Source organism: Sciurus carolinensis, chromosome 8, assembly GCF_902686445.1.
Source record: "Sciurus carolinensis chromosome 8, mSciCar1.2, whole genome shotgun sequence".
NCBI lineage: Eukaryota > Metazoa > Chordata > Mammalia > Rodentia > Sciuridae > Sciurus > Sciurus carolinensis.
In genome coordinates this window covers 18,943,325-18,965,508 of record NC_062220.1, presented here as the reverse complement: position 1 = coordinate 18,965,508, position 22,184 = coordinate 18,943,325, and the positions used below count along the sequence as shown (strand labels likewise).

The 22,184-nt window shown below is 37.4% G+C and overlaps 1 protein-coding gene across 1 annotated transcript in view; it reads right to left on the bottom strand.

Annotated features, from left to right (window-relative positions):
* The window catches only part of Mtpn (myotrophin), a 36,411-nt gene extending 25,044 nt beyond the window's left edge, over positions 1 to 11,367 (bottom strand). The window contains exon 1 of the mRNA XM_047562210.1: positions 11,026 to 11,367. Coding sequence (XP_047418166.1) covers positions 11,026 to 11,097 — 72 coding nt within the window. The 5' untranslated portion in view covers positions 11,098 to 11,367. The remainder of the gene's footprint in view (positions 1 to 11,025) is intronic.
* Positions 11,368 to 22,184: the final 10,817 nt, after the last annotated feature.

Sequence of the window (22,184 nt, the reverse complement as noted above, 5' to 3'; positions counted from 1 at the left end):
AATATTATTCTACCCATAGAATTTCAGATTTTCAAAATTTTAGCTAGGATGTGTCTTGTTCCTCATCTGTATTTACTAATTTTGCAAAGAAGTGTAGACCGTCTATTTACAACCTTGAGTTATATTTTCAGTTCTGAAGATTTCAATTTCTATTAGTTCAAATATATACGTTCTTCCCATTTTTTGCTGGTTCAATCACAGTCTTCTGTAATGCCTCATCTTCAATTTTTTGCATCTCTGTATTTCATTTGTAGTTCTGAAATATTTCAATGCAAAGAGAATAGGAATACTCTTTTGGAATGGGTCAGATCAGAGTTCAAATCCTGTCCTACTATATTAGCTGTTGGATCTCAGGCCAATTAATTCCCATTTTTTTTCTGACTACAAAATGGGAATAAGGCCTACCTGGATAGTTGTCAAGAATTAAATTATATCTGTATGCACTGAAATTAATTATGTACACTGTACCTGGAATAAAGTACTCAAAGATAAGGCATTGTTTTATCCTCTTTCTACATTCTTTTCCCAACATAGGGTTTCAAAATATTTAATGGAGGTAATCAGTTGTAAGTAACAAAATCTTTAAAATAATGGTTAATAGGATAATAATCCAACATAAAAAAGTAAAAGTTATATTTATTTATAAGTTCAAGTCACCTAAAATGATGTCATTGTTAACATTTAGTGTAAATGAATACTTCAAATACAATGAGATGTAACATTTAAAATTAAAGACTACAGAGAATCAAAAATACAAATAAAGCAGTATGTTATGAATTGAAAAACTGAAAATACATAATCATTATTAGAATTTACTATATTATAAAATTAAGTTGCATTATAAAGGAAAAGTTGGAAGAGAAAGGAAAATATTTACTCTTAATCCTACCACTCCAAAATGAGTAGTTGCTAAGTTTTGTTCATATTTCATATATTAAATAAGGGATATAATTTATTCAGAACCCATATAACTATTTTATTTGCTGTTTTCCTGCACACTCTAAACGAACCTCCAAAGAAAACTCAGCCTCAGAAGTACTGTTCCTAGTATATTCCATGCTTATCCAATACAACAACCGGCACTATGATATTTGATAAATGAACCACGCCTAAAACAGTGAAAACTGTGCTAACTATCCTTCTCTTTCACTGTTGGAGTTGGAAACCAAGTCGGTTCATGGAATTGGTATCAGGGTTGGGAAGAATATTCTGGAATATTTTTGGTGAACATTTTCAATTTGGCAATTGAAAAGATTTTGTAGAATTTCCTTTCTATAACTTTTTTAAAGATTTTTTTTGTGGTATTGGAGATTGAACCCAGGATCTTGGGCATGCCAGACGAGTGTTCTACCACTGAGCTGAACTGCCAGCCCTTTGAATTTCCTTGTAGTTTAAGAATCTAAATTAGTTCCTTTTTGCATATTTACAAATAATGACCCCTAATTTTCAGAATAATTCTAGACCTCTTGCCTACAGTTCAAATTTACAAGTTATATTCTGCATTTTCCTTTTCAGCATTTCATTCAAATTCTCTCTGCCGGTTTTGTAAATAAAGTTTTACTGGAATACAAGAAACATGCTCATGTGTTTATATATATCACCTATGGCTGCTTCTGCACAACAGCGAAGATAAATAGTGTGACAAAGACTACATAGTTAACAGGTCTTAAATATTTACTAGCTTATCCTTTACCAAAAAATTTGCCAACCCCTGCCCTGGCTTCTCTTATGAGCCTTCAATTAGGAAATGATCTACATAGACAACACCACAAATAGAAAATATTTACTGCACAGCTGCAATGTGTAGGTACTACTTTGTGAATTGACATTTACTATCTCTTTTAAAATTGTACAAAACATATGCATTTTCTCACTCATTTACAAGTGAGAAAGCTGAGGCTTAATGCAATTAAATATCTTGGTCAAATTGAAATAATAATTTCAATTATTATTGAAAGAATAAGCACTTTACATAGAGCTTTAAAAAATAATAAAGAGAGGCCATGTGCTTTTATGTAGTTGTAAGTAATATGACATTAAGCACAGGTTTTAATATTTTTTTCACTAATACCAAGAAAAAATGCACTGATGATTCTTACTTTACACAGACAATAAGCACAAAACTATCTTTACTTTTAGACTGTGTGGTTTTAAAATTTCTGAATTGAAATTCTAAAATGATGGTCATGAGAGGTTATAAGTGCAAGCTGGCATATACACTGTAGAAAAGCTGAACAAAGTTCACTGAGTTTAAAACAACAAAGTTTGAAAACTTAGAGCTATTTCTAAGAGAGGAAATGAAAGAACATCATTTATACTAAGAACATCTGTTACAAAGAGATATATTGGAAACAATAAAGGAAGAACTAATTTCTGCAAATACCAATCCAACCCAAATTCAACTAAACTGTAAGGCTGATAACAAGCAATGTGATAACTGTTGTGAATATAAAGATAATTTTTATCTTCAAAAAATCTATGGTATATTGGGAAGACTGACAGGTAAAAATAAATAAGGGGGTTTTAACTGCAAGCAACATAAACCAATTCAGACTAATTAAAATAGCTCCCAGAATTGCTGGGAAAGTTGAAGAAATGGGCAAGAAATAAAGAGACTTAACCTGTCATAAGAACCACCTGGGCATAGAAGAGATGTCACAACTACTGTGACATTCCACTACTGTGGTTGTGGTTTTTGGACACCAGATGTTTTATTGCTGCCATACATCTTTTACTGTGCCTGAGTCTTTGTACTTGGCTCCAGACATAAGTATTCAAATGGTCATATTTGGGTTATGAGCCCATTTCCTGTTTTGGCAGGAGAAAGCAATTTATTTGTTCTTCTTGGCTTTTGTTGTGGTGGGAGCCAGGTCCTGCATTTCATCAAGATTCATAGTAGAGAATGCCTCACAGACAGGAAGGGGCTTCAACTGTTGGGAAGCCATGTATTTTACCTCACAAGACAAATGCTCCCCTACAGAGCACTGAATCTTAAATCAAGACCTGCAGATTATTTTTTAGTGGAGAGTCACTGAGTTGTCAAGAAACAATAAATGGTAATAATTGAGCCTATACCTATAAATGCACCTTTGTTTTTTTAACCAGTCATTAAGACAAAACTCTTTTGGAATGCTCTAAACTTAAAGATATGTTTCATAGAGCAAATTACTGTTTTTCAAATTCAGGTCCACTGACTTCTCAGGTCAGGAGCTCATAAACTCTTAAGTTTAAATAATTCTACAATAAAGTATGAACACAGTTAAAAAGTTCTGTATTATATACCACAGTGGCATAAATGAGGGATTAACTGCATGAGCAGTTATGAAATGTTATGCAAAACCAAAGAGACATAAACAAAAACTTTTAAAAATAAGCAGTGCTACAGTTTGGATGTAGTTTGTTCCCCAAGGGCACATATATTGAAAGTTTTGTTCTCAATGTGTTAGGGGAGCTGCTGATAGAACCTTTAAGAGGCAGGGCTTAGAGGAAGGCCCTTGGGAAGGCAATAAGGTGGTTCTCGGAGAGTTATTAAAAAAGCTATGATAATATGCCATGATGTGACAGCTAAGAAGGCACTCACTAGAACTGTCAATGCTAGTTCCATGCCCTTGAACTCCCAGAACTGTGAACTAAATAAATCTCTTTTTTTAAAGTTAGTATGCCTCAGGTAATTCATTATAGCAATGAAAAAGTTGATTGATACAAGCAGATGGAGTGGAGCAAAAAAGAATATCCCAATAAAGAGCAAATAAAGCACTTTGTTAGAAAACAAGAGTGTGGTGGAAAAAAATTTTTTCATAAAGGAAAGTGTAAAAAAGAACTCCTAACTTCAATTAGCAGTATGACTCTGGTCAAGGTCTTTAATATCCAATTTCTCCCTATCTATAAGAGAGGTGGACTACATTTTAAGTAGTCTTGCTCCTAAACAAACTTACAGGTATTATCATCAATAGCTAATATACATTGCCACTCATCATATTACAGGCACAATGGTATATAGTTTAATAAACTATACTCCTATTTCATGCCTTACTTCAAAATAAATAACATGGACATAATACACAAGTCACAAGACTATTCTAGCACAATGAAATAACTAAAGTCAAGAGACAGACTGGGAACAATATTGGCAAGATATGACAAAAAATTAATTTCCTTAATTTATAAAGGGCTCACACAAATCTGTAAGAAACAGATCAATGACCTAAAAGAAAAACGAACAGAAGATATAAATGAAAAATTCGGAAAAAGAATATAAATGGTTAATAAAGTTCTGCAGAGATGTTCTCCTAATTAATGCAAAATGAAGCAACACCATTTTTCATCTAACCAAATGGCAAAAACTAAAGTTTGATGACGCCCAGTTCTACCTACAATGTAAGGGAACCATCAGTCTCATACACCTATGTGCCATGAACTTATCAAGAGCGTAATACAGATATATCCTCAAAAGTTGTTAAGATGCACACATGTGCATATACATATGTACACATACACAGATATATGTGTACATGTATATTATCTGTCAAGATATGTGTGTGTATATATATGTATGCATATACACAAAGTGTATACACATACACAACATACACAAAGGTGATCCACTACAAGGTTGTTTAAATAAACTGAAACCAAAATGTTTATCATAGAGGATTAGTGAAATAAATTATGGCATACCTATAAGATGGAATACTGTACCCCATTTAAAAAGAGGGTAATCAATAAATCTCAATCTTTAAGATAAATGAATAAATTTAAATAAAACAAAGTACAAGTATGGTTATAAAATCTAAGTGGGGAAAACGGATGAGTAAGTGAATTTTTAATGTTTTCCCAAAATTAATTACGTGAACCTGTTAAGAATGGCTTGCTTTGTTCACAGGGACTAGTGGTGGGAGGCCAGCCCTTTCAGTCCTAACTGTTGCATTTTCTAATCTGTGGTGGAATCAGTGATTTTATGTCTTAAAGTTAATAGGAGTTATCTAGATGGTAGAATTATGGGCTAATTTTTGTCTTCTGTACACTTTTCTGTCTTTAAGACACCTAGTAAGTTTTACATATTAATGAAAAAAATCACAAGTAGGAGGAATATTCAATGAAATGTTTGTTTTTGATTCTATTCAATAGTTTTATTTTTAAATGAGACATTTAAATCAGTTTTAATTCTTAAACTTTTAATTAGCTGCACTAATGGAAGAATAATGTCTAAAATTTCAAAAAAATATACCTGAGAGAACACTTACATTTCAATGTAAAAAAGATCTTCCTTCATTTTATTTAAAAAAAAGGCTGAAAGCCTAATATAAAGCAAATTATCTATACTGTACTAAGTACTCTGTATTTATTGATGGCATTTGTATCTTATAGAAATTGATAATAGCTTTCTTACTGAGTCAGCAGTCCTGAGGCAGAAAAAGCAATATAAAGTGATAAATGTTTATAATACAAAAACAACTGAGTCAAAAAACACCAGGAAACAACCTATAACCAATCAAAAGACAGATCGAATTAGGTATTCTTCTAAATTGCCTATTAAATTAGGAAAGTGAAGAATGATCCCAATAAGTCTAGAAATTTTTAAAGATTAGAGTTGAGACCTTTCTCAAGCTCAAGAGATCCTATTCTCTCACATGGCACACAATTGTTGCTTTTTAAACTTATCACAGTGTCAAAGGCACATGTAATTAAAATGGGGGATGGAGAGGGAAAGGAAACCACAGAGAAAGGGAAGTTAGAGACCTGATGTATAGTATTTCACAGCAAGTGAAACAGAAGTACATGTAAACAAGAGTACATTTATCAGGCCTGCTGGAGACTTTAAGGGGCTACTTATCAATATAACTCATAAGCATTCACCTGAAAGTGTTGGAGCTTCAAAGTCCATCAGAAAGTTTATCTTTAAGTAGTCTCAATGGATTGTTATCATCCTGCCCTGATTTTTTATTTTTAATACCCATATACACAATAATATAGTATGCCCTGAGTTATCTGGCATTACTGAGAAATGAAGGTGAAGGGTATGTGAAGTGGTTAATAGTGAGGAGTTCTGAAGCTCTTCAGCACCCATGGAACTGGATTCAAATCTCAGCTTCACCATCCAAAAAATTTATGATTTGGGCAAATTATTTAATCTTTGCCTCAGTTCTTCATCTATAAAATGGTGTTAACTTATTAATCACATTCATGGGTTGATGTGAAAAGTAAATGAAACAATACACATATATGCACCACAGTGCTCAAATGTACAAAATGTTAAGAACAAATCTTTTTAAAAGTGCTGTTTAATTTAAACTGCTCTGAATAGAAATCTCAGTAATGAGTTACTTGTTTTGTCCTAAAGCAAACAGACACAATTTTAACTTCTTTTGGACTGTGAAAGATTACAATTAGGAGCCTAAATCATGAAGTAAAATTATGACTTCAAGTACAGAAAAAGTTCCCACAAGATATCAATCACTCTATTTATGGACACACCTTGAGAAAAGAGCCTTTGGTGAAAATTAAAGTTTACAGAAATGTATGTCTGTATGCTAATTATTTCCAAGTTGTTACACTTAAAATTAAAAAACCCCAAAGTAGTTATTTTCTGTCTTCATAATCAGAACTAATTTGTTCTACCTCTTGCAAGCCCCTCTCCCATTTTTCTTAAAGTGCTCCTTATAAACTGTTTTAAGGAAGAAACCAGTCAACTTATTTCAAAGCAGACTGATATGGTCTAAATAAAAGTGTGTGGTTTTCAATTCAGACATCCTCAAGTCTGAATCCCAGTAAGACTATTTAATTTGTGACCTTGTCAAATTACTTCTCTAAGCTTGATTTCCTCATTTTAAAATGGTGATATTGAAACACTATGATATAAAGCAAATGAAACAGATAAAACATTTTGCAGAGTACATAAATTAACCACTCAATGGTAATTACTATTACATATATTAGTTTATTGAAATCATAATTAAGGATGAAGAGAATTCCCAGGAACATGAACTTTAATGTGTGAAGTTCCCTGACACTATACTGGAGATACAAAGATTAAAAAAATAGAGTATCTACCCTCTAGATTCTCAGAGCCTAATCAAAGACAGATACATAAGCAAAATCACAGCAAAACGGTAAGTGAAACAGTAAAAGCACCAGAGCTCCATATGAAGTTGAAATATTTTTCTGGAAGAGGTGATATGCTAGGAAGATAATGAGTTTACCAGCTTGGGGGCTAGGGACTGAGGAGGAGTCAAACTGCTCAAGGAGAACGAAGAGTACATGGAAAGTGTTCCTGCTTTCTGTAAGAAATAATATGGTAAGTTCTGGAGCAGAGGGCAGGCCTGGGTCAGATCATTATGACCTAGTATGCTGAACCAAGGAGGAGTTTGCCTTTTTTAAATTAGCAATCACAAGGAATCACAAGGGTATCTTAAGAGAAGGAGCTTGGCTGAAGATAACATGCTTAGATTCACATTTTACAGAGATTCCTCCAGGTAAACTCTGTAAGTAGACCAGGAAGGACATGTGGGGAGGGGAGACTATATTTAAGGAAAATACAATTCAGGCTGAAAAGCAGCAAATGGCCTATAATAGCAGTGCTAAGAATGGAGAGTGAGGTGTAAATGAGGGAGACAAAGAAGGTAGTCTTGACAACCCTCAGAAATTAGAAAAATCTCCCAATTTCTAATTTGGGTGAATGGCTGAGTTATGAGGTCACAAGTCAAAATGGAGACAATATGAATAAAATTTTTGAGAGGAAAAAAGTTCATTTGGAATATAATAGAGGTATCCAATAGGAATCTGGCATTCAGGTAGTGCCAAAATTAACTTCAATGGGAGAAATTAACATTAAGACAGAAATAGAAGACAGAGGCAAAAATTCTGTCACCCAGATGCAGCATATAGATCGAAAATTAGGCTGTGAGTATCCACTATAGTTGCTCAGGCTATTTTTACTTTCTGCCTTTCTCTTGCTTCCAATTGGACTACCAAATTTTATGTGAGATGTTACTTGTAATTTACATATTACTTTAAAAAGCCTGAGTGTTTTCACATAAGTCTACTAAATATAGACGTTTAACTTTCCTGAGCACTGTGCTCAAAATTTTTTAGTTACTAGGCCTAGCCCAGATCTAATAGTATTTGGTGTCCAATAAAAGCAGATGAATTAACTAAACATGGCCTTTAGGTCAGTCAAGAAGGCAAAACACAGTGTTCAAAAACTTTAAATTGCTTCAGATAACATTTTAATGTTATAGATAAACATTTACTATGGTAAAATCTACATTTTTCTCTACACTCTGCTTTTTCCATTTAGAAACATGCAATTTTCAGTGGTTTTGGGAACTCTAAACTCAAGAGTGCAAAAGCTCACTCAACATCAACAATTAAGACTATCTCTATTTCAAGTTTCTGTAGAAAAGTCAGAAGCAGGTAGAGCAGTACAATTACTGAATTTTTAAAGTATTAGTTAAAATAGGAAAACTACTAAAATGCTACCTCTAAGTTCGTCCTTGTATGTTAATAAGAGTATTCTCTCACAAGAGTAATTTAAAGTCACTACTCATAATGAAAACTAGACAAGTCTGAGTGTTTCTTTAATACTTTCTTTATACACACTTAGATAAAGGCATGTCCTATAAACTCAGAAGATAATGAATGTTCATAAATTGACAGATGAAAAAGTTGAGTTGATGAATAAGTACAGAAGGTGGTTGCTGAGTGGAAGCAGCCATATAATAAGAACTTGAGTGTGAATAGACACAATAAAGCAGCTCAGTCAGTATAAAACCAGAATGGTAGGTTTTTTAAAATTAATTTTCCCTATTTACAAAGTAAAAGACATTAAGACCCACACTTCTCAATGAACACTAAGAAAGCAAAAAGCTCAATGATCTGTTCATAGGAGTTCATTAAAGTCAAACCTTTATGGGTAAACCAGTTCTCAACGCCTTTAACTTTTATTCCAAAGTCTCTCCTCCCCTTCAGTACATCCATTTTATTATGATAGTAGGTAGTATAGTAGTAATGGGGGCAGGAGAAGTCAGGCTGAACATAACTAACTTTAAAAATGACCAGGAAATAAGTTAAATCAATCCACCTTTATTGTCACATATTTTTTCCATTAAAGTTTTAGTGTGATAGCTTCTCTGCACAAATATCTGCCTGAATGTGGATCTTGGGGATGTCCCACTAGAAAGCTTGGTATTATATACTGTCACAATTATGCTTGGATTGTGACTGTATGAACCAGTTATAAAAAGTCTCAGTTCTGGAGTGAGCAGTTCAGTTCTGGCTTTATCATACATGATCTCTATAATTCTGGATTCCTTTTTTAAGTGCCCTTCATCTCAGTAAGTTTAACTGTAAAATGGGACTAATAGACTTGTTTCACAAGACTCACAAGGAAGATGTAAAATAAATCAGGAAGACACTACATAAACTCTGTTATTTTTTGTTAGCTGAAAATTCAGTTAGTACTTTTCAACTTTTTTGTATTTCAAATACCCTAGGTTCCACAATGAAACCAAAGGCTACTCAGTTACAGAGTACGACAATGTCCCAACAGTGGTAAATTTCTCAGTCTGAAGTGCTCCAAGTAATTTCTCTTTTTTTAACCTTACTCTGAAATAGGCAATAATTCAGGTTTCAGCCTGCCACTAGGTAAGAAGGCAGTAAATAGAAGGCAGCTTATTCTAAAAATCCATTGCAAATAACAATTAAGCAGATCAAATACATGCAAAAAGTCTAAACTGTAACAGTTAAACAGAGGGAAAACCATCAGCACTTGCCTTGCACAATCAGGCAAGTTTTATGAAACTCTGTTCTGCTTACTTCCTAACACAGACCTCTGTAGTAGTGTATCAGTGGTCACACTAGTGAAATTTATACCTGGTTCTCACACTTTTAAAGTTGAGTAGGCTGCAGTGGCACACCCCTGTGATCCCAGAGGCTGGAAAGGCTGAGGCAGGAGGATCATTAAGTTCAAAGTCAGCTTCAGCAACTTAGCCAGAAAGTCAGAGCTTAAGAAACTTAGCCAGACCCTGTCTTTAAATAAAAATTTAAAAAGGGAGGGGCCTAGGGATGTGACTCAGTGGTTAAGTGCCCCTGGGTTCAATCCCCCCCCACACACACAAATAAATAAAGTTGAACAAGATGCCCTTCTTGTTTATGTCATAAAATTATAGTTTTGTTCTGGAAGAGATGTTTAAAAAATTATCATGACATTACAATTACATTAAGTTCTTTTATAATTACAAAATGTAGAGTTGCAGGATCCAAAGGTAGGTTAGGTTGGAACTTAAAAGTTCACCACTCCACCACAACGTGGATTGTTTGACATTTTGGGTTTAGCTTTGAGTTTGGCTTTCTTAATCATGATCTTACCCCCCAAATATACTGTGACTAAACAGCATGGCAATGACACAAGTAAGCACTTCAGATGATGGAGTAGCCAAAGTTAACATGCTTGTTGAAAACTACTCAGATTTCTTCAAAACTCCAGGTGCCGATCGACGACCTTACCACTTGAGGCAAATATGTGTTTGTTGTGGTGGGGGGAAGAGGAAAAAGGCCACACCCAAAGTTAAGACTTCACACTGAAGTGATACTAAGTTTCAGAATTCTAACTATTGCTATTTTCAGTACTCTTTCTCACGGTCAACGAATTCTTTTCAATTCCTATCAGGCCCCAAGTTAAAGAAAACGTTCCTATGACTCCAATTACTTAGGTTACTTCACTCAGTAAATGGCCAAGTCCAAGATGGAGAATCGCTTCATTCAATTAAAGATTTTAGTAGCGCTGGTATAAAAGAGGGCCATATTCAAATGATCAGGGCTCAGAGGAGACTCGGCCAGTTCCATCCCTCTCCTCCAAGGCGTCAAGCAGGCAAGAGCCCTGACGGTACCAACGCAGCAGTCACCTGGCACAGGACACCAAGTTACCCAGACCCTTCTCTCCGCCTGGACGCTCCCCGGCGACACCGCCGCCCCCGCCGGCGGAGCGACCGTCAGCTTCCTCAACCTTCCTCAACCAACCCCGCTTACCTTGGCCACATAGTCCTTCACCTCATCCAAGTCTCCGTTTTTCAGGGCCCACATGAACTCCTTGTCGCACATCACTGCAGCGGGGCGGGCCGCTTGGCCAGGCAGAAGGCGAGGGAGGCGGTGGCGGCAGCAAGCGGATACCGCCGCACGAGGAGGAGACAGGGCCGCGCGAAGCCGAAGAGGAGGTGAAGGGAAGGCGGGTAAGGCTGCCAGACGGGCGAGGCAGTTGGCCGCGGCCACCGTTGGGGCGGGAGAAAGTTCTTTTGCGGCCACCGGGCCCAGCAAAGCAGGTTCCGCCTGGCCGAGAAGAAGTGGGAGCGTTTACACTTCCGGTTCACTCCCAGCTAGGACCCTCCCCCAACTTCCTCTTCCTCTTCTCCACGCGGAACGCCGCGCTCCGGACCCCGCCCCTACAGACCACGGCACGAACGTCCCTTGTGCGCAGGCGCAGTGGCCACGCGGGCTGGAGCCGGGGCGGAGGGAGGAGCGGGGGCGAGTAGGCGGGGCCGGAGGCCGAGTGTAGCGGTCCAGCCCAGGTCAGGCCAGGCAGGGACCAGGCGAAGGAGTTAGAGGATTTCGGGTGGGATTGGGATGTTTCTGCACTACCATAAACCGGAGAGATTTATGATTAATTTTTTTGTCCAATACAAGATCATGGAGGGCTTCTTGCTCACCTAAAAATGTTCAGAAGTGTTTGATTTGGATTGCTTACCTTCTTTCTTTTTGCTTCGAGCCATTTTTAACACACACACACACACACACACACACACACACACTCTCTCTCTCTCTCTCTCTCTCTCTCTCAACTGTACCACGAGACAGGTTTGCTCTGCTTTGTGGCATCTGATTGAATTCCCAGTCCTGAATGTCATTTGCTAGTTAGGAGATGAGTTGGTTTGTTCATGCTTCCTTTCTTCCCTCACCTCCCTCCCTTCCTTTCTCCCTTCCTTCCTTCTCTCCCTCTCTCTTCCATCCTCCTCATCCTCCACTGTGCAGCATTATCTGGGTTCCTTCTACATGCCAGACTCTGGTAAGCACCAAGAAGATAGGATAGAATAAAGCGTTCCTGCCTGCAAGGAAACTTCAACACAAGACAGCAATGTTAATTAGTGTGTTAATACTATGTATGATGTTCTGTACAGGGAAAAGCTTAAGCGTGTGATGGAAAAAAAAGTCATGTTCTTGCCCATCAAATGACTTCCCGCACTAGAAATTAGGTTCGATGACACAAGGCAGAGCAAACCTGCCTGGCACACTTCGTGTTATTATTATTACTTTTTAAATGTTTGGAGCTTCAAGACCTTTCTTAAGAAGTCTGTATCTTCTTTCTAGGGTTGGTTGTAATACCTTAGGGCACATCTACCAGGTGAATTGTAGCTCATAACCCTTATGATCCAGACATGCATGCATGAACATTGAGAGATGCAATAAAAACTCTCATTACAACTTTTATATATATGTATAAAATTTATTATTTACAACTTCCTAAACAAATAAGTCAGGCTATTATTCCACAGTTGCCACATAGTATAGGGGTTCGAAAACATACTCTGGGGCCAGATTGCTTAGTTTTTGAACATGGGACCCACCATTACTAATTTTGTGTCATATCAGGCAACTTTCTTACCTCTGCTTTAGTTTTCCATGTGTGCAAAATAAAGATAATAGTGGTGTTCAATAAATATAAATTTGCTGTCATTTAGTCATAGCAAAGATTTCAAATCCAAAGAAAAAATTTCTAAAGATTTTACCAGCTATGTATGTTGTTATTCCATTAATTTTACTTTCCAGTTGTTGGAAATATGAATCCACATACCTAATGATGATACATTTGTAGAAATAAATCTCAAGGATGAATTTGTTAGGTAAACCCTGCAGTTCTCTCCTTCCTGACTCACACTTCTGCTTGTGTGATCTGTGTTATTACAATGACTATTCTTGAATTCTGCAACCCAGACTTCTCATATGTGATCTTTTCTTACTTTTACCTTCTTACCTATTCAAATGTCTTGAACTTAAAATAGGCTTGAATCTCCTTTAGATTCTAAACCTGCTTCTTTCTGTACTTCCCTATTTTGATAAATGGCACCACCTCCACCCTGTCATTAAAACCAGAAATACGGTAGACCTAATAGCTCCTGTTGTTCCCAACTTTTCCACCAGTAAAAGTTTTGAAATATATCTTAGATTGGTTCACTTCTGGCACCTTCAGTATTGACCACTCCTCTTCGTCACCACCCAAGCCACTATCATTTCTACGTTCATAGCCTTCCCATGGGTCTCCTTATTTTAACTTGTCCTTTTCCAGGTATTTGCCCACATAGAGAGCCTCCATTTTATAAAACATAACTATGTGCTTCTTGTCCAAACAACTTTCAATAACTTCCTATTGCACTTGGTTAAAATTCTAATTATTTGTCGTGGCTTTCAGGGCCCTCTGTGATGTGTCCCTGAGAGGTTTCTCCTGTCTTATGACATTTTCTCCCACTTGCATTGCTGCTTCTATTCTCATAAATCTTGTCTTCTGTCAGTCTCAAGAAAAACCAGGCACAGTCTACCTTAGGGTATTTATACCTGTTGTTTCCGGCCTAAAATGTTCATTTAATTCTCACTCCTTCAGGTCTCAGTGAAAATGCTACCTCTTCAGAGAAGACTCCCAAGACCATCCACTTAGACCTTCAGGTCTCAGTGAAAAGTGTTACATCTTCAGAGAAGACTCCCAAGACCATCCACTTCAGGTAGGTCTCTTGGTTCCTTCTGTCATATAGCCAGTTTTAATCCTCCATTATGGTACTTATCACAAATGTTTTCATTATTTTTCATTATTTTTAATGTCTGTTTTCATAGGCATTCATGATGTTCCACAAATACTTCCTTTTGTCTGCAATTCTGTATGCAAGAGAGAATTGCTCTTCCTGGCTTCTTTGTTGTTGAGTAACATCATGTAACTAATTTTGTCCTGTTAGTTTATGAGCAGAAGTAACATGAGTCACTTCCAGACTTGCCAACACAAGACCTTCAGAGCTACAGCAACCAGCAATATTCAGGATAGTGGATACATAGTCAGTCTGGGACCCAGGATGTCCCACCAACCCATGATGGATATGAAGTATGAACAAGAATTAAATTTTTATTGCTTTAAGAGATTTGGGCATTTATTCCTGGATGAGCCAATCTTGACTAATACAGAGATTATTTCCAGGATGGGGAGATTACTAGAATAAAAAATGTAAATAAGTTGCCTTGGCTTTGGAGCTAGGTAGCACACAACAAAGAAAGTAATAGGAGTCGTAAGGATGGTGATTCATATTTCTAGGAGTTAAACATTTTAGTGAAACTCCTGTGCTAGCATGGTGAAGCACCGGAGGCAAATAATGTACTTCTTAAACTTGAAGCTCTACTGGAAGAGACTGGAAATGGAAAGCTGGTGTCGTGTATTGGTAACTAGTGATTACATAAAGTAGTAAAGGACAAGATCAGTCCAGGAAATAATTGTCCAGTTTGCAAGTAGGAACAAAATGACTATAATAGAGTCCAGAAATTTGGAGACTTGCCCAAGTGGAAGGTGCAAGTGATTCTCATCCTCGATCAATAAAAAAATAAAACTGAGTAACAAATGGTGATTAAAACTCAGTATTATGACCAGGACCAAATCCTAGATTAAGGTGGTGTTCAGTAAAACTTCTCGGTTGGACAAAATGATCCAGACCTTCCCATGATAAAGCCTGATAGGCTTAAGTTACCTATGAGAAAGAAATAAATGAGAGAGTTGTATCTCAGAAATTACAGTGACTGGGATTATGATAACTGGAACTGACTTGTAACAAATGTAGAAGAAACTGACTACATTTTTGAGAGCAATGGCAAAATATTTATCAGTCATATTTATAGGAGCTGTAAATAGTTTTGAAAAGAACCTGGTCCTCTTTGGACAGGAAGCAACCCAAGAAAACTGCTCACACTCCAAGGAGAACATGTTCCCCAGTGCCTACTTGAGATAAGGACAAGTGGGATTGTGGGAAAGAAGAGCCCTTTTAGAAGGCAAAGCTAAGGACCTCCAGAAGCAGTGTGCAGGGGTGGACTGTACCATGGATCAGAATTGGAGCTTAATCAAGGAACACGTCCTGCCCTGGAGGAACAGCCCATGCACGGTCTGCCTGGGCAGGATTCCTCTTCTTGAATGGGGGTGGTGATTATGGTTATCATGTTCCTACTCTACTGTTATATGCTAGGTAGAAGGGAGGAATATTTCATTTCTTTAGTTTATGTATCTTCAGATCAAGAGGAGACCAACTACTGGAGGTCCTGACTTTAAGAAATATACTGTAATAGTTAAGAACTTTTCTGGTTATTTCCATGGAAGGCAGTATGCATATGTTTAACACGTGGGAAGAAGGGTAAACCCATTATATAAGGATCAGAAGGCATACTGTCACCTTTGGGGCACTTTCTGGTCCCTTAGTGTTTGGGTGGGGAGATATGAGTAGTTCTGACAAATGACAAATGAGTTATGAGCAAAACATTTAAACTTTGATTGCCATTGTGAGTTTCAGCATTACCTTCTTTTCCAGTAGAGTGGTAGCCATCAGCCTGGGTTCTGGAGTAACTGGCAAGCAGATTCCCTTGCTGCCTGTTATAGGCATGTAGCTGTAGCATCATTTAGAGATTAATGTTTTATGTTTAACACCACTAAAATTTCAGGAGTTGGATATTATGGTGAAATAACATAGCCTATCTTGGATAACGTAATTATTTATCATCTGCCTCTTGCATTAGGAAGAAGAATGTCATAGTATGCTTGACTATGTGTGTTTATACAAATATTTAAATGCACACCACAGACTGGGTGGTTTAAACAGCAAACATTTATTTTTTTATAGCTTTGGAGGCTAGGAAGACCACAATCAGGGTGTCAAGGTGCTAGCATGGTTGGGTTTTGGTGAGGGCCCATTTCCTGATTTTCTCCCATGGTGGGAGAGAGGGGAGTAGAGAGGATGGGGAGAGAAATGGAGGGGTGGAGAGGAAGAGGGAATAGGAAAGGAGGGGAGAGGGAGGAAGGGAGAGAGAAAGCTCTTTTGTTTTTTATAAGCATGCCAATCTCATCATAAGGACCTCATCCTCCTGTCTTAATTACCTCCCGAGGCCCCAACTCCAAATACCATCATACTGGGGACTAGGATTTCAACATATGAATTTTGGGGCCATATAATCATGCAGTTTATAACACAGTTTCAATGAGGACAAGATTTTTTTTATCTTGCTATAAGGTATATACTAGGTATTTATCATTACACCTGGCTGATAGTAGGTGTTCAATAAATATTTTTTGAATTACTCAATGGGTGAGTTTTCTTAACAGAATTAAGGACCTTAATTAACCAAGATTCATGCCTGAGTGGGCAATCACTTTACTTTGCATGGTGGTAGGGAAAGAGAACACTGATAACAAGATCTAAATATTCTTCCAAAAGCAAGAATTTTAAGGTCTACACAAATAAGAAGAATGATCACAGGGCTGGGGTTGAGGCTCAGTGATAGAGCGCTTGCCTGGCATGTGTGAATCACTGGGTTTGAGTCTCAGCACCACATATAAATATATAAATAAAATAGGATTCCACTGACAGTTAAAAAATTGTTAGAGAAAAAAGAATGATCATAAAGATGATCATGACAGTTTTAACTGGGGTTGTATTCTTTTGTTTCCATACTACAAAATTAAAATATGAATGGATGCTTATTTTTTAAAAGTTTTAAAAAAATCATTGTATATAGAGTAAAAAGTGAAAATACCCTTTACTGCAATTCCTAATCTCCTTTGTACATGGTCTCACTTATCTGCCCATTGGTAAACACTGACAGTGTTCAGCACAACTGGTCAATTATGGTGCACAATTTTTTCGGGGTGTCGGTACCAGAGATTGAACTCAGGGACACTCAACCACTGAGTCACATCCCCAGCCCTATTTTGTATTTTATTTAGAGACAGGGTCTCACTGATGCTTAGTGTGGTGTATACTTTTGAGATAGGAAAATCATGGTAAGGGTTTTATAGGTGTCATATATACACAACATATACTTAGAAAAATACAGGAAGGAATCACATATTGATCCTGGTATTCTCTGAATTGTGGAATCATTATCAATTTCTTGCTTTCTTCCCTACACTTTTCTGAATTTCCTGCTTTTCTGTAAACAAATTCTAATTTTCCAACTAGATAAAGCAGAACGTACGTACAATTTGGTTGAAGGGATTTCAAGTCATTACATTAAAAAAAGTTCTGAAGATAGAGGAAAAGAATGAGTAATGAGAGCATAGGTCTACTAGATAGTCCATGTTGTAAACACATTTACAACAAATAATCAATTCAATAAATTTTATTGAGTGCCCGACACTGTTTTAGGGGACAAGAAGACAGTGATGACTAAGGGTAAGATCTCTCTTATCATGGAGATGAGTGTTCTAATGGAGGAGACACTTAATAAACAAGTAAATTAATAAAGTAATTCAGATGGTATTCAGTAGTATGAAGAAACTAAAGAGAGTGTGGTCATAATGAACATTGGTAGGGATGTCAAAGGTCAAAGGCAGCCTGTTGGAGAGGGAACTGTTGGAGACTTGGATGAGGAGCAGCACACTCCACATAGTAGGAATGGCATGTCGAAGGCCCCGGCAGGTGTCGGCCTGGTGGAATCAGGGATGGGGTGGACTCAGCTGGTAGAAACGCGTAAGTGAAGAGTCCAGGCAAGTCCTGCCCGTGGTGGGGATCTGCTGAATGTGTTGTAGGGATTTTCCTGGGGAGAAAAGAGTATGACCTATAAATACCACTGACGAACTTTTCAAATGTGGCAGGGATGGTTGAAGTGCTCAAATGCCGTTGAAACCACACAGAAAGACTTACGGGAGTCCAAAATTTGGTTTCCCATTTCTCTTTCAGGTGTGTAGATTATTATGTATGTGTCATGAACAACTCAGATTCTTGTAGTTAAACAATTTCAAGTTGAGGAAACAAGTGAACTGTTAAAGACAAAATATCATCCATTGGAAAGCAAGCAGTTTTTCCTTTTGTTAATCCATACCTCTGTGGAATCTGGTACCAGGTATCGCTATTCACCTTTACTAGTTTCTGAATTTGAGGGAACATTCGCAGGTTGAGATGAAGTATCTCAATGAAATGTTTTGTGTTACTAACCTATAACCAAAAAGGCAAATGTTGGGTTGTTATGGGTAACATTTAGCAATTGCTGAAATGGACCCTTAGGAATTATGTCAGAATGGATAGAGTAAGAGACAAAGATTTAGCTGGTGGAGTCTGCCACATTTAGTTGAGTTTGTGGCACAGACTCTTAAAAGAAGAGCTGAAATCTCATCAGGTTATTATTAAACAACAATCTGCTTTCATGAGCATGCATAGGTAAATTGCCTATACTGATTGTGGTGACAGTGTAGTCTGATCAGAAGCATCAGGGATAACTTCCAAAAACATGCATGTAGCTGGAGGGAAATGGAGTTTTTATTCAAGTTATACACATCAAAATGTTTGCATCTGTAACATGTTTGACCATAATAATTCTGAAATGTTGCTTTTGATTTACTTACTAAAGAATACATATGGGATGAGGGAACCATATTCTATATCTTCTATAGATGGGTTACTAGGAAACAGAGACAAATAGACACTAATGTGTGTGATGGGGTAATTAACACTGTAATTCACTTGTTCCAAGTAGACTAATTCATTGCACAGTCTCTGAAGCAGTGTTTCATGCTGCTGACCCTGGGAAGTAACCCAGGGGAACACGACAAGGTGCTGAGAAGAGTAGGTCTCTACCACCGGCTCCTTAAAGAGCTTTGTAATTCACTAACAGTCAATTCATTAATGCCTTCCAATGCTCAGAACTGAAGGACTGTAATTGTACTTAATGCCACTCATTTCTTTCTAGCGTTCCATATGTGGTTTTATTTTCCCATCTGATGCTGAAGGGTAAAGGTAATTGGGGTAACAAGCCTCTTTGAGAAAGTCTCAAATGTTAGATCCTGCCATGAACCTGTGAATGAGACTTTGAGTTTCATGAGGCAGTGAAAAAGTTTGAATATTTCTGCAAACTTTAGAGAAATTTATTCAGGGGAAAAAACAGGCAACAATTCAAACTTACATGAGTTGAGTTTTTCTAAAACAAACTCCCAGTCATCAATAAAAACGTCTTATAAATGGTAAGACTAACAAACATATGTATCAATATGTACAACACATTTATGTTCATTGTATATGGTTTGAAGGTGTACTATTTCTGTTTTAAAGATGATACAACTTTGTTCTTTTTTTGTTTGTTTTTCCTTTGATCTATGTGGTATAAAATTTTGTTCAACCACAAATCAGAAGATTGTTCTTATAAGAAAATACAATATTTTATGATGATTCATTTTGTTTTCCATCCCTAGGCACTGTATAGAAAATATTCTGAAACACTTGTAATTTTTTCTGGTAAATTTAGGGATCGGTCACCTGTGGCGTAACCTCTTCTCCACCCTTCTAGACATGACTGCAGATACACTGTCTATGGTTGGTTAAATATAATAAAGACACATGTTACCATGTGCTGATTTTGAAGTTAAAAGCAAATGCTAAATGGGTATGCTATGTGACATCCTTGTTACCGAGGCTAGACAGATGAACCATTGGGGAGTAGGGTGTGGGAAGGAGTTGGGGAGGAAAAGAAGAATGGTAAAAACAAACATTCTGTTGTTTTATAGAACGCCAGATGTTTTTCTCATTATTTCATCTGTACATCAAACCTGCTCTGTGAAGTTGCTTTTAATGTTATGTCATTTTGCAGATGTAGAAAAGAAGCAGGGTGAGGTTCTGTACTTCCCAGGTCACTTAGGATTTAGGTGAAGAAGTTGAAGGTCCATCCTGGCTTTAAGACCATACTGTGTAGAAAAAAATGGGGATAAAGTGCATGCTGCGATGAGAACAGCAGCTGAGTTGCCGCAGTCCGGGTTCCAAAGCACATGATTGAGTAAAAGTGTTCCAAGTTTTTAGAACAAGAGATCGTGGTGCCCTCTTCTCCACAGTCCAGGATTGAAGATGTGAGGTCTTGGGTGACCACTCAGAATCTTGCTTCTTTAAAGACTCGGGAGCCAGAAGAGACATCTTTAGATCAAGAAGGGGAGGAGCTGCTGGGTGCAGTGATACACACCTGTAATCCCAGCAGCTTGGGAGGCTGAGGCAGGAGGATCACGAGTTCAAAGTCAGCCTTAGCAAAAGTGAGGTGCTAAACAACTCAGTGAGACCCTGTCTCTAAATAAAATACAAAATAGGGCTGGGGATGTGGTTCAGTGGTCCAGTGCCCCTGAGTTCAATCCCTGGTACTCCCTCTTCCCCCCCAAAAAAGAGGAGCCCTGGAGTAAAGAAAACCGGAAGGTTTCTCAATCACAGCATTATTGATATTGAGGCAGGATAATTTCCAGTTGTGAGGAGCTGTCCTGTGACATAGGATATATAGCAATAGCAATGTCTCCACACTGTACTCCAGAGATGCTGTGGCATTGCCTCTCCTCATTCCCCAGAATGTCTTCAGATAGTCTCAGATGTCCCTGCAGAGGCCAAATCACCCCTTGTTGAGAGCCATTGCTTAAAGTGTATCAAACTGAATTAAGTAATGAAGATTGTGTACTTCAATGTTACCTGTCTGCACATAGATAGTAATTTGTTCCCCTTATACTAAAGTATAGCTGCCTTTTAGCATCTGTGGGAGATTGGATTCAGGATCCCTGGCAGATACCAAAATCTGTAGATACTCAAGTCCCTGTGTAGAAAGACATAGAATTTACATATGCCATAGGCACATTTTCTGCATCTCTAGATAACTTGTAATATCTAATGCAATGTAAATGCTGTGTAAATAGTTGTTAAACTGAATTGTTTAGGGAATAAGAGCAAGAAAAAAAGTCTACAATGTTCAGTCCAGACGAAAATTCTTTCTAAATATTTTTAGGTAGCAGTTGGTTGATCTGTGGATCTGGAACCTGCAGATATGGAGGGCAGAGTATTTTTTAAAGCAATGTGATCAATTTGTTGAATGCATACATACTGGGCACCCTACAGATGCATGGCATCAAGAAGGAAAATGAGGGGAAATTATGGTCTCCAGGAAAAAGATGTTGGAGGAAAATCCCAGGGTCTTGAAATACTGTCCATAGAATATTACCCAAAACAAGTTTCTTGAATGCAGCCTTACAACAAATGTAGTTGTTACTCAGCACATAAAACGGTACAGGTGTTTTGGAGGATCATTTGATTTTGACCCTGGTGTCAGGGGCTCTTTCTCCAGTGTGTGGAGGAGCTGATACTTCATGTGAAGTTCTCTGGTGCCAATCACCAAGACTCAGAGTCACCCCTTCTGAAGTTTCTGATGGTAGATCCTCTCAGGAGTTTCTCCTAGAAAAATAAAATTAAAATGTCAAAAGCAATAAGCTTTTGAACCTCTTCCAAAGAGGTTACAAATAGAGACAACTTGTATGTTTTAAAATAACTAGAAGAGAGAATTTTGAGTATTCTTATCAAGAAGAAATGATAAATGTTTGAAGTGGTAGATATGCTAAATACCTTGATTATGTCATTATATAATGTGTATATGTATCGAAACATCACACAGGACACCATAAATACATACAATTATTATGTACAACTTAGATGGGAAAGAGGTTTGGGAGTCCTGAGAAAGCACAAGACTTGGTGGAGAAATATAATATGCATTTAATGATTTGCTGGTGAAGGAAAATCCATTAGTGGAAAAATGAGAACACCCAATAAATCAGTCAGATAACTACTCTTTTAATATAGCTCCAAAATCACCATTTGGATCTAGAAAGGAATATAATGCTGGATGTAAATCCTTGAGAGAACTTCTCTGCAGGTACTCACTACATTTTTCATACATAGATTAAAAAAATCATGCTCATCAGGGAGAAATCATTAATGGCCAGTCTAGTGGACATTCGCCATTTTATGTTTTGGAAATTGCCCCTCTAATAAGTCTTGGAAGAAGGCAAGCCTGTCTGCAACCACAGAAGAAAAAAGGTCAAGTATCTGCTCTTCTGGCACCTCTCTGGTCCCCTCAGTCTGAAGGATCCAGCTGAGAACCCAGAGCCAGTGGCG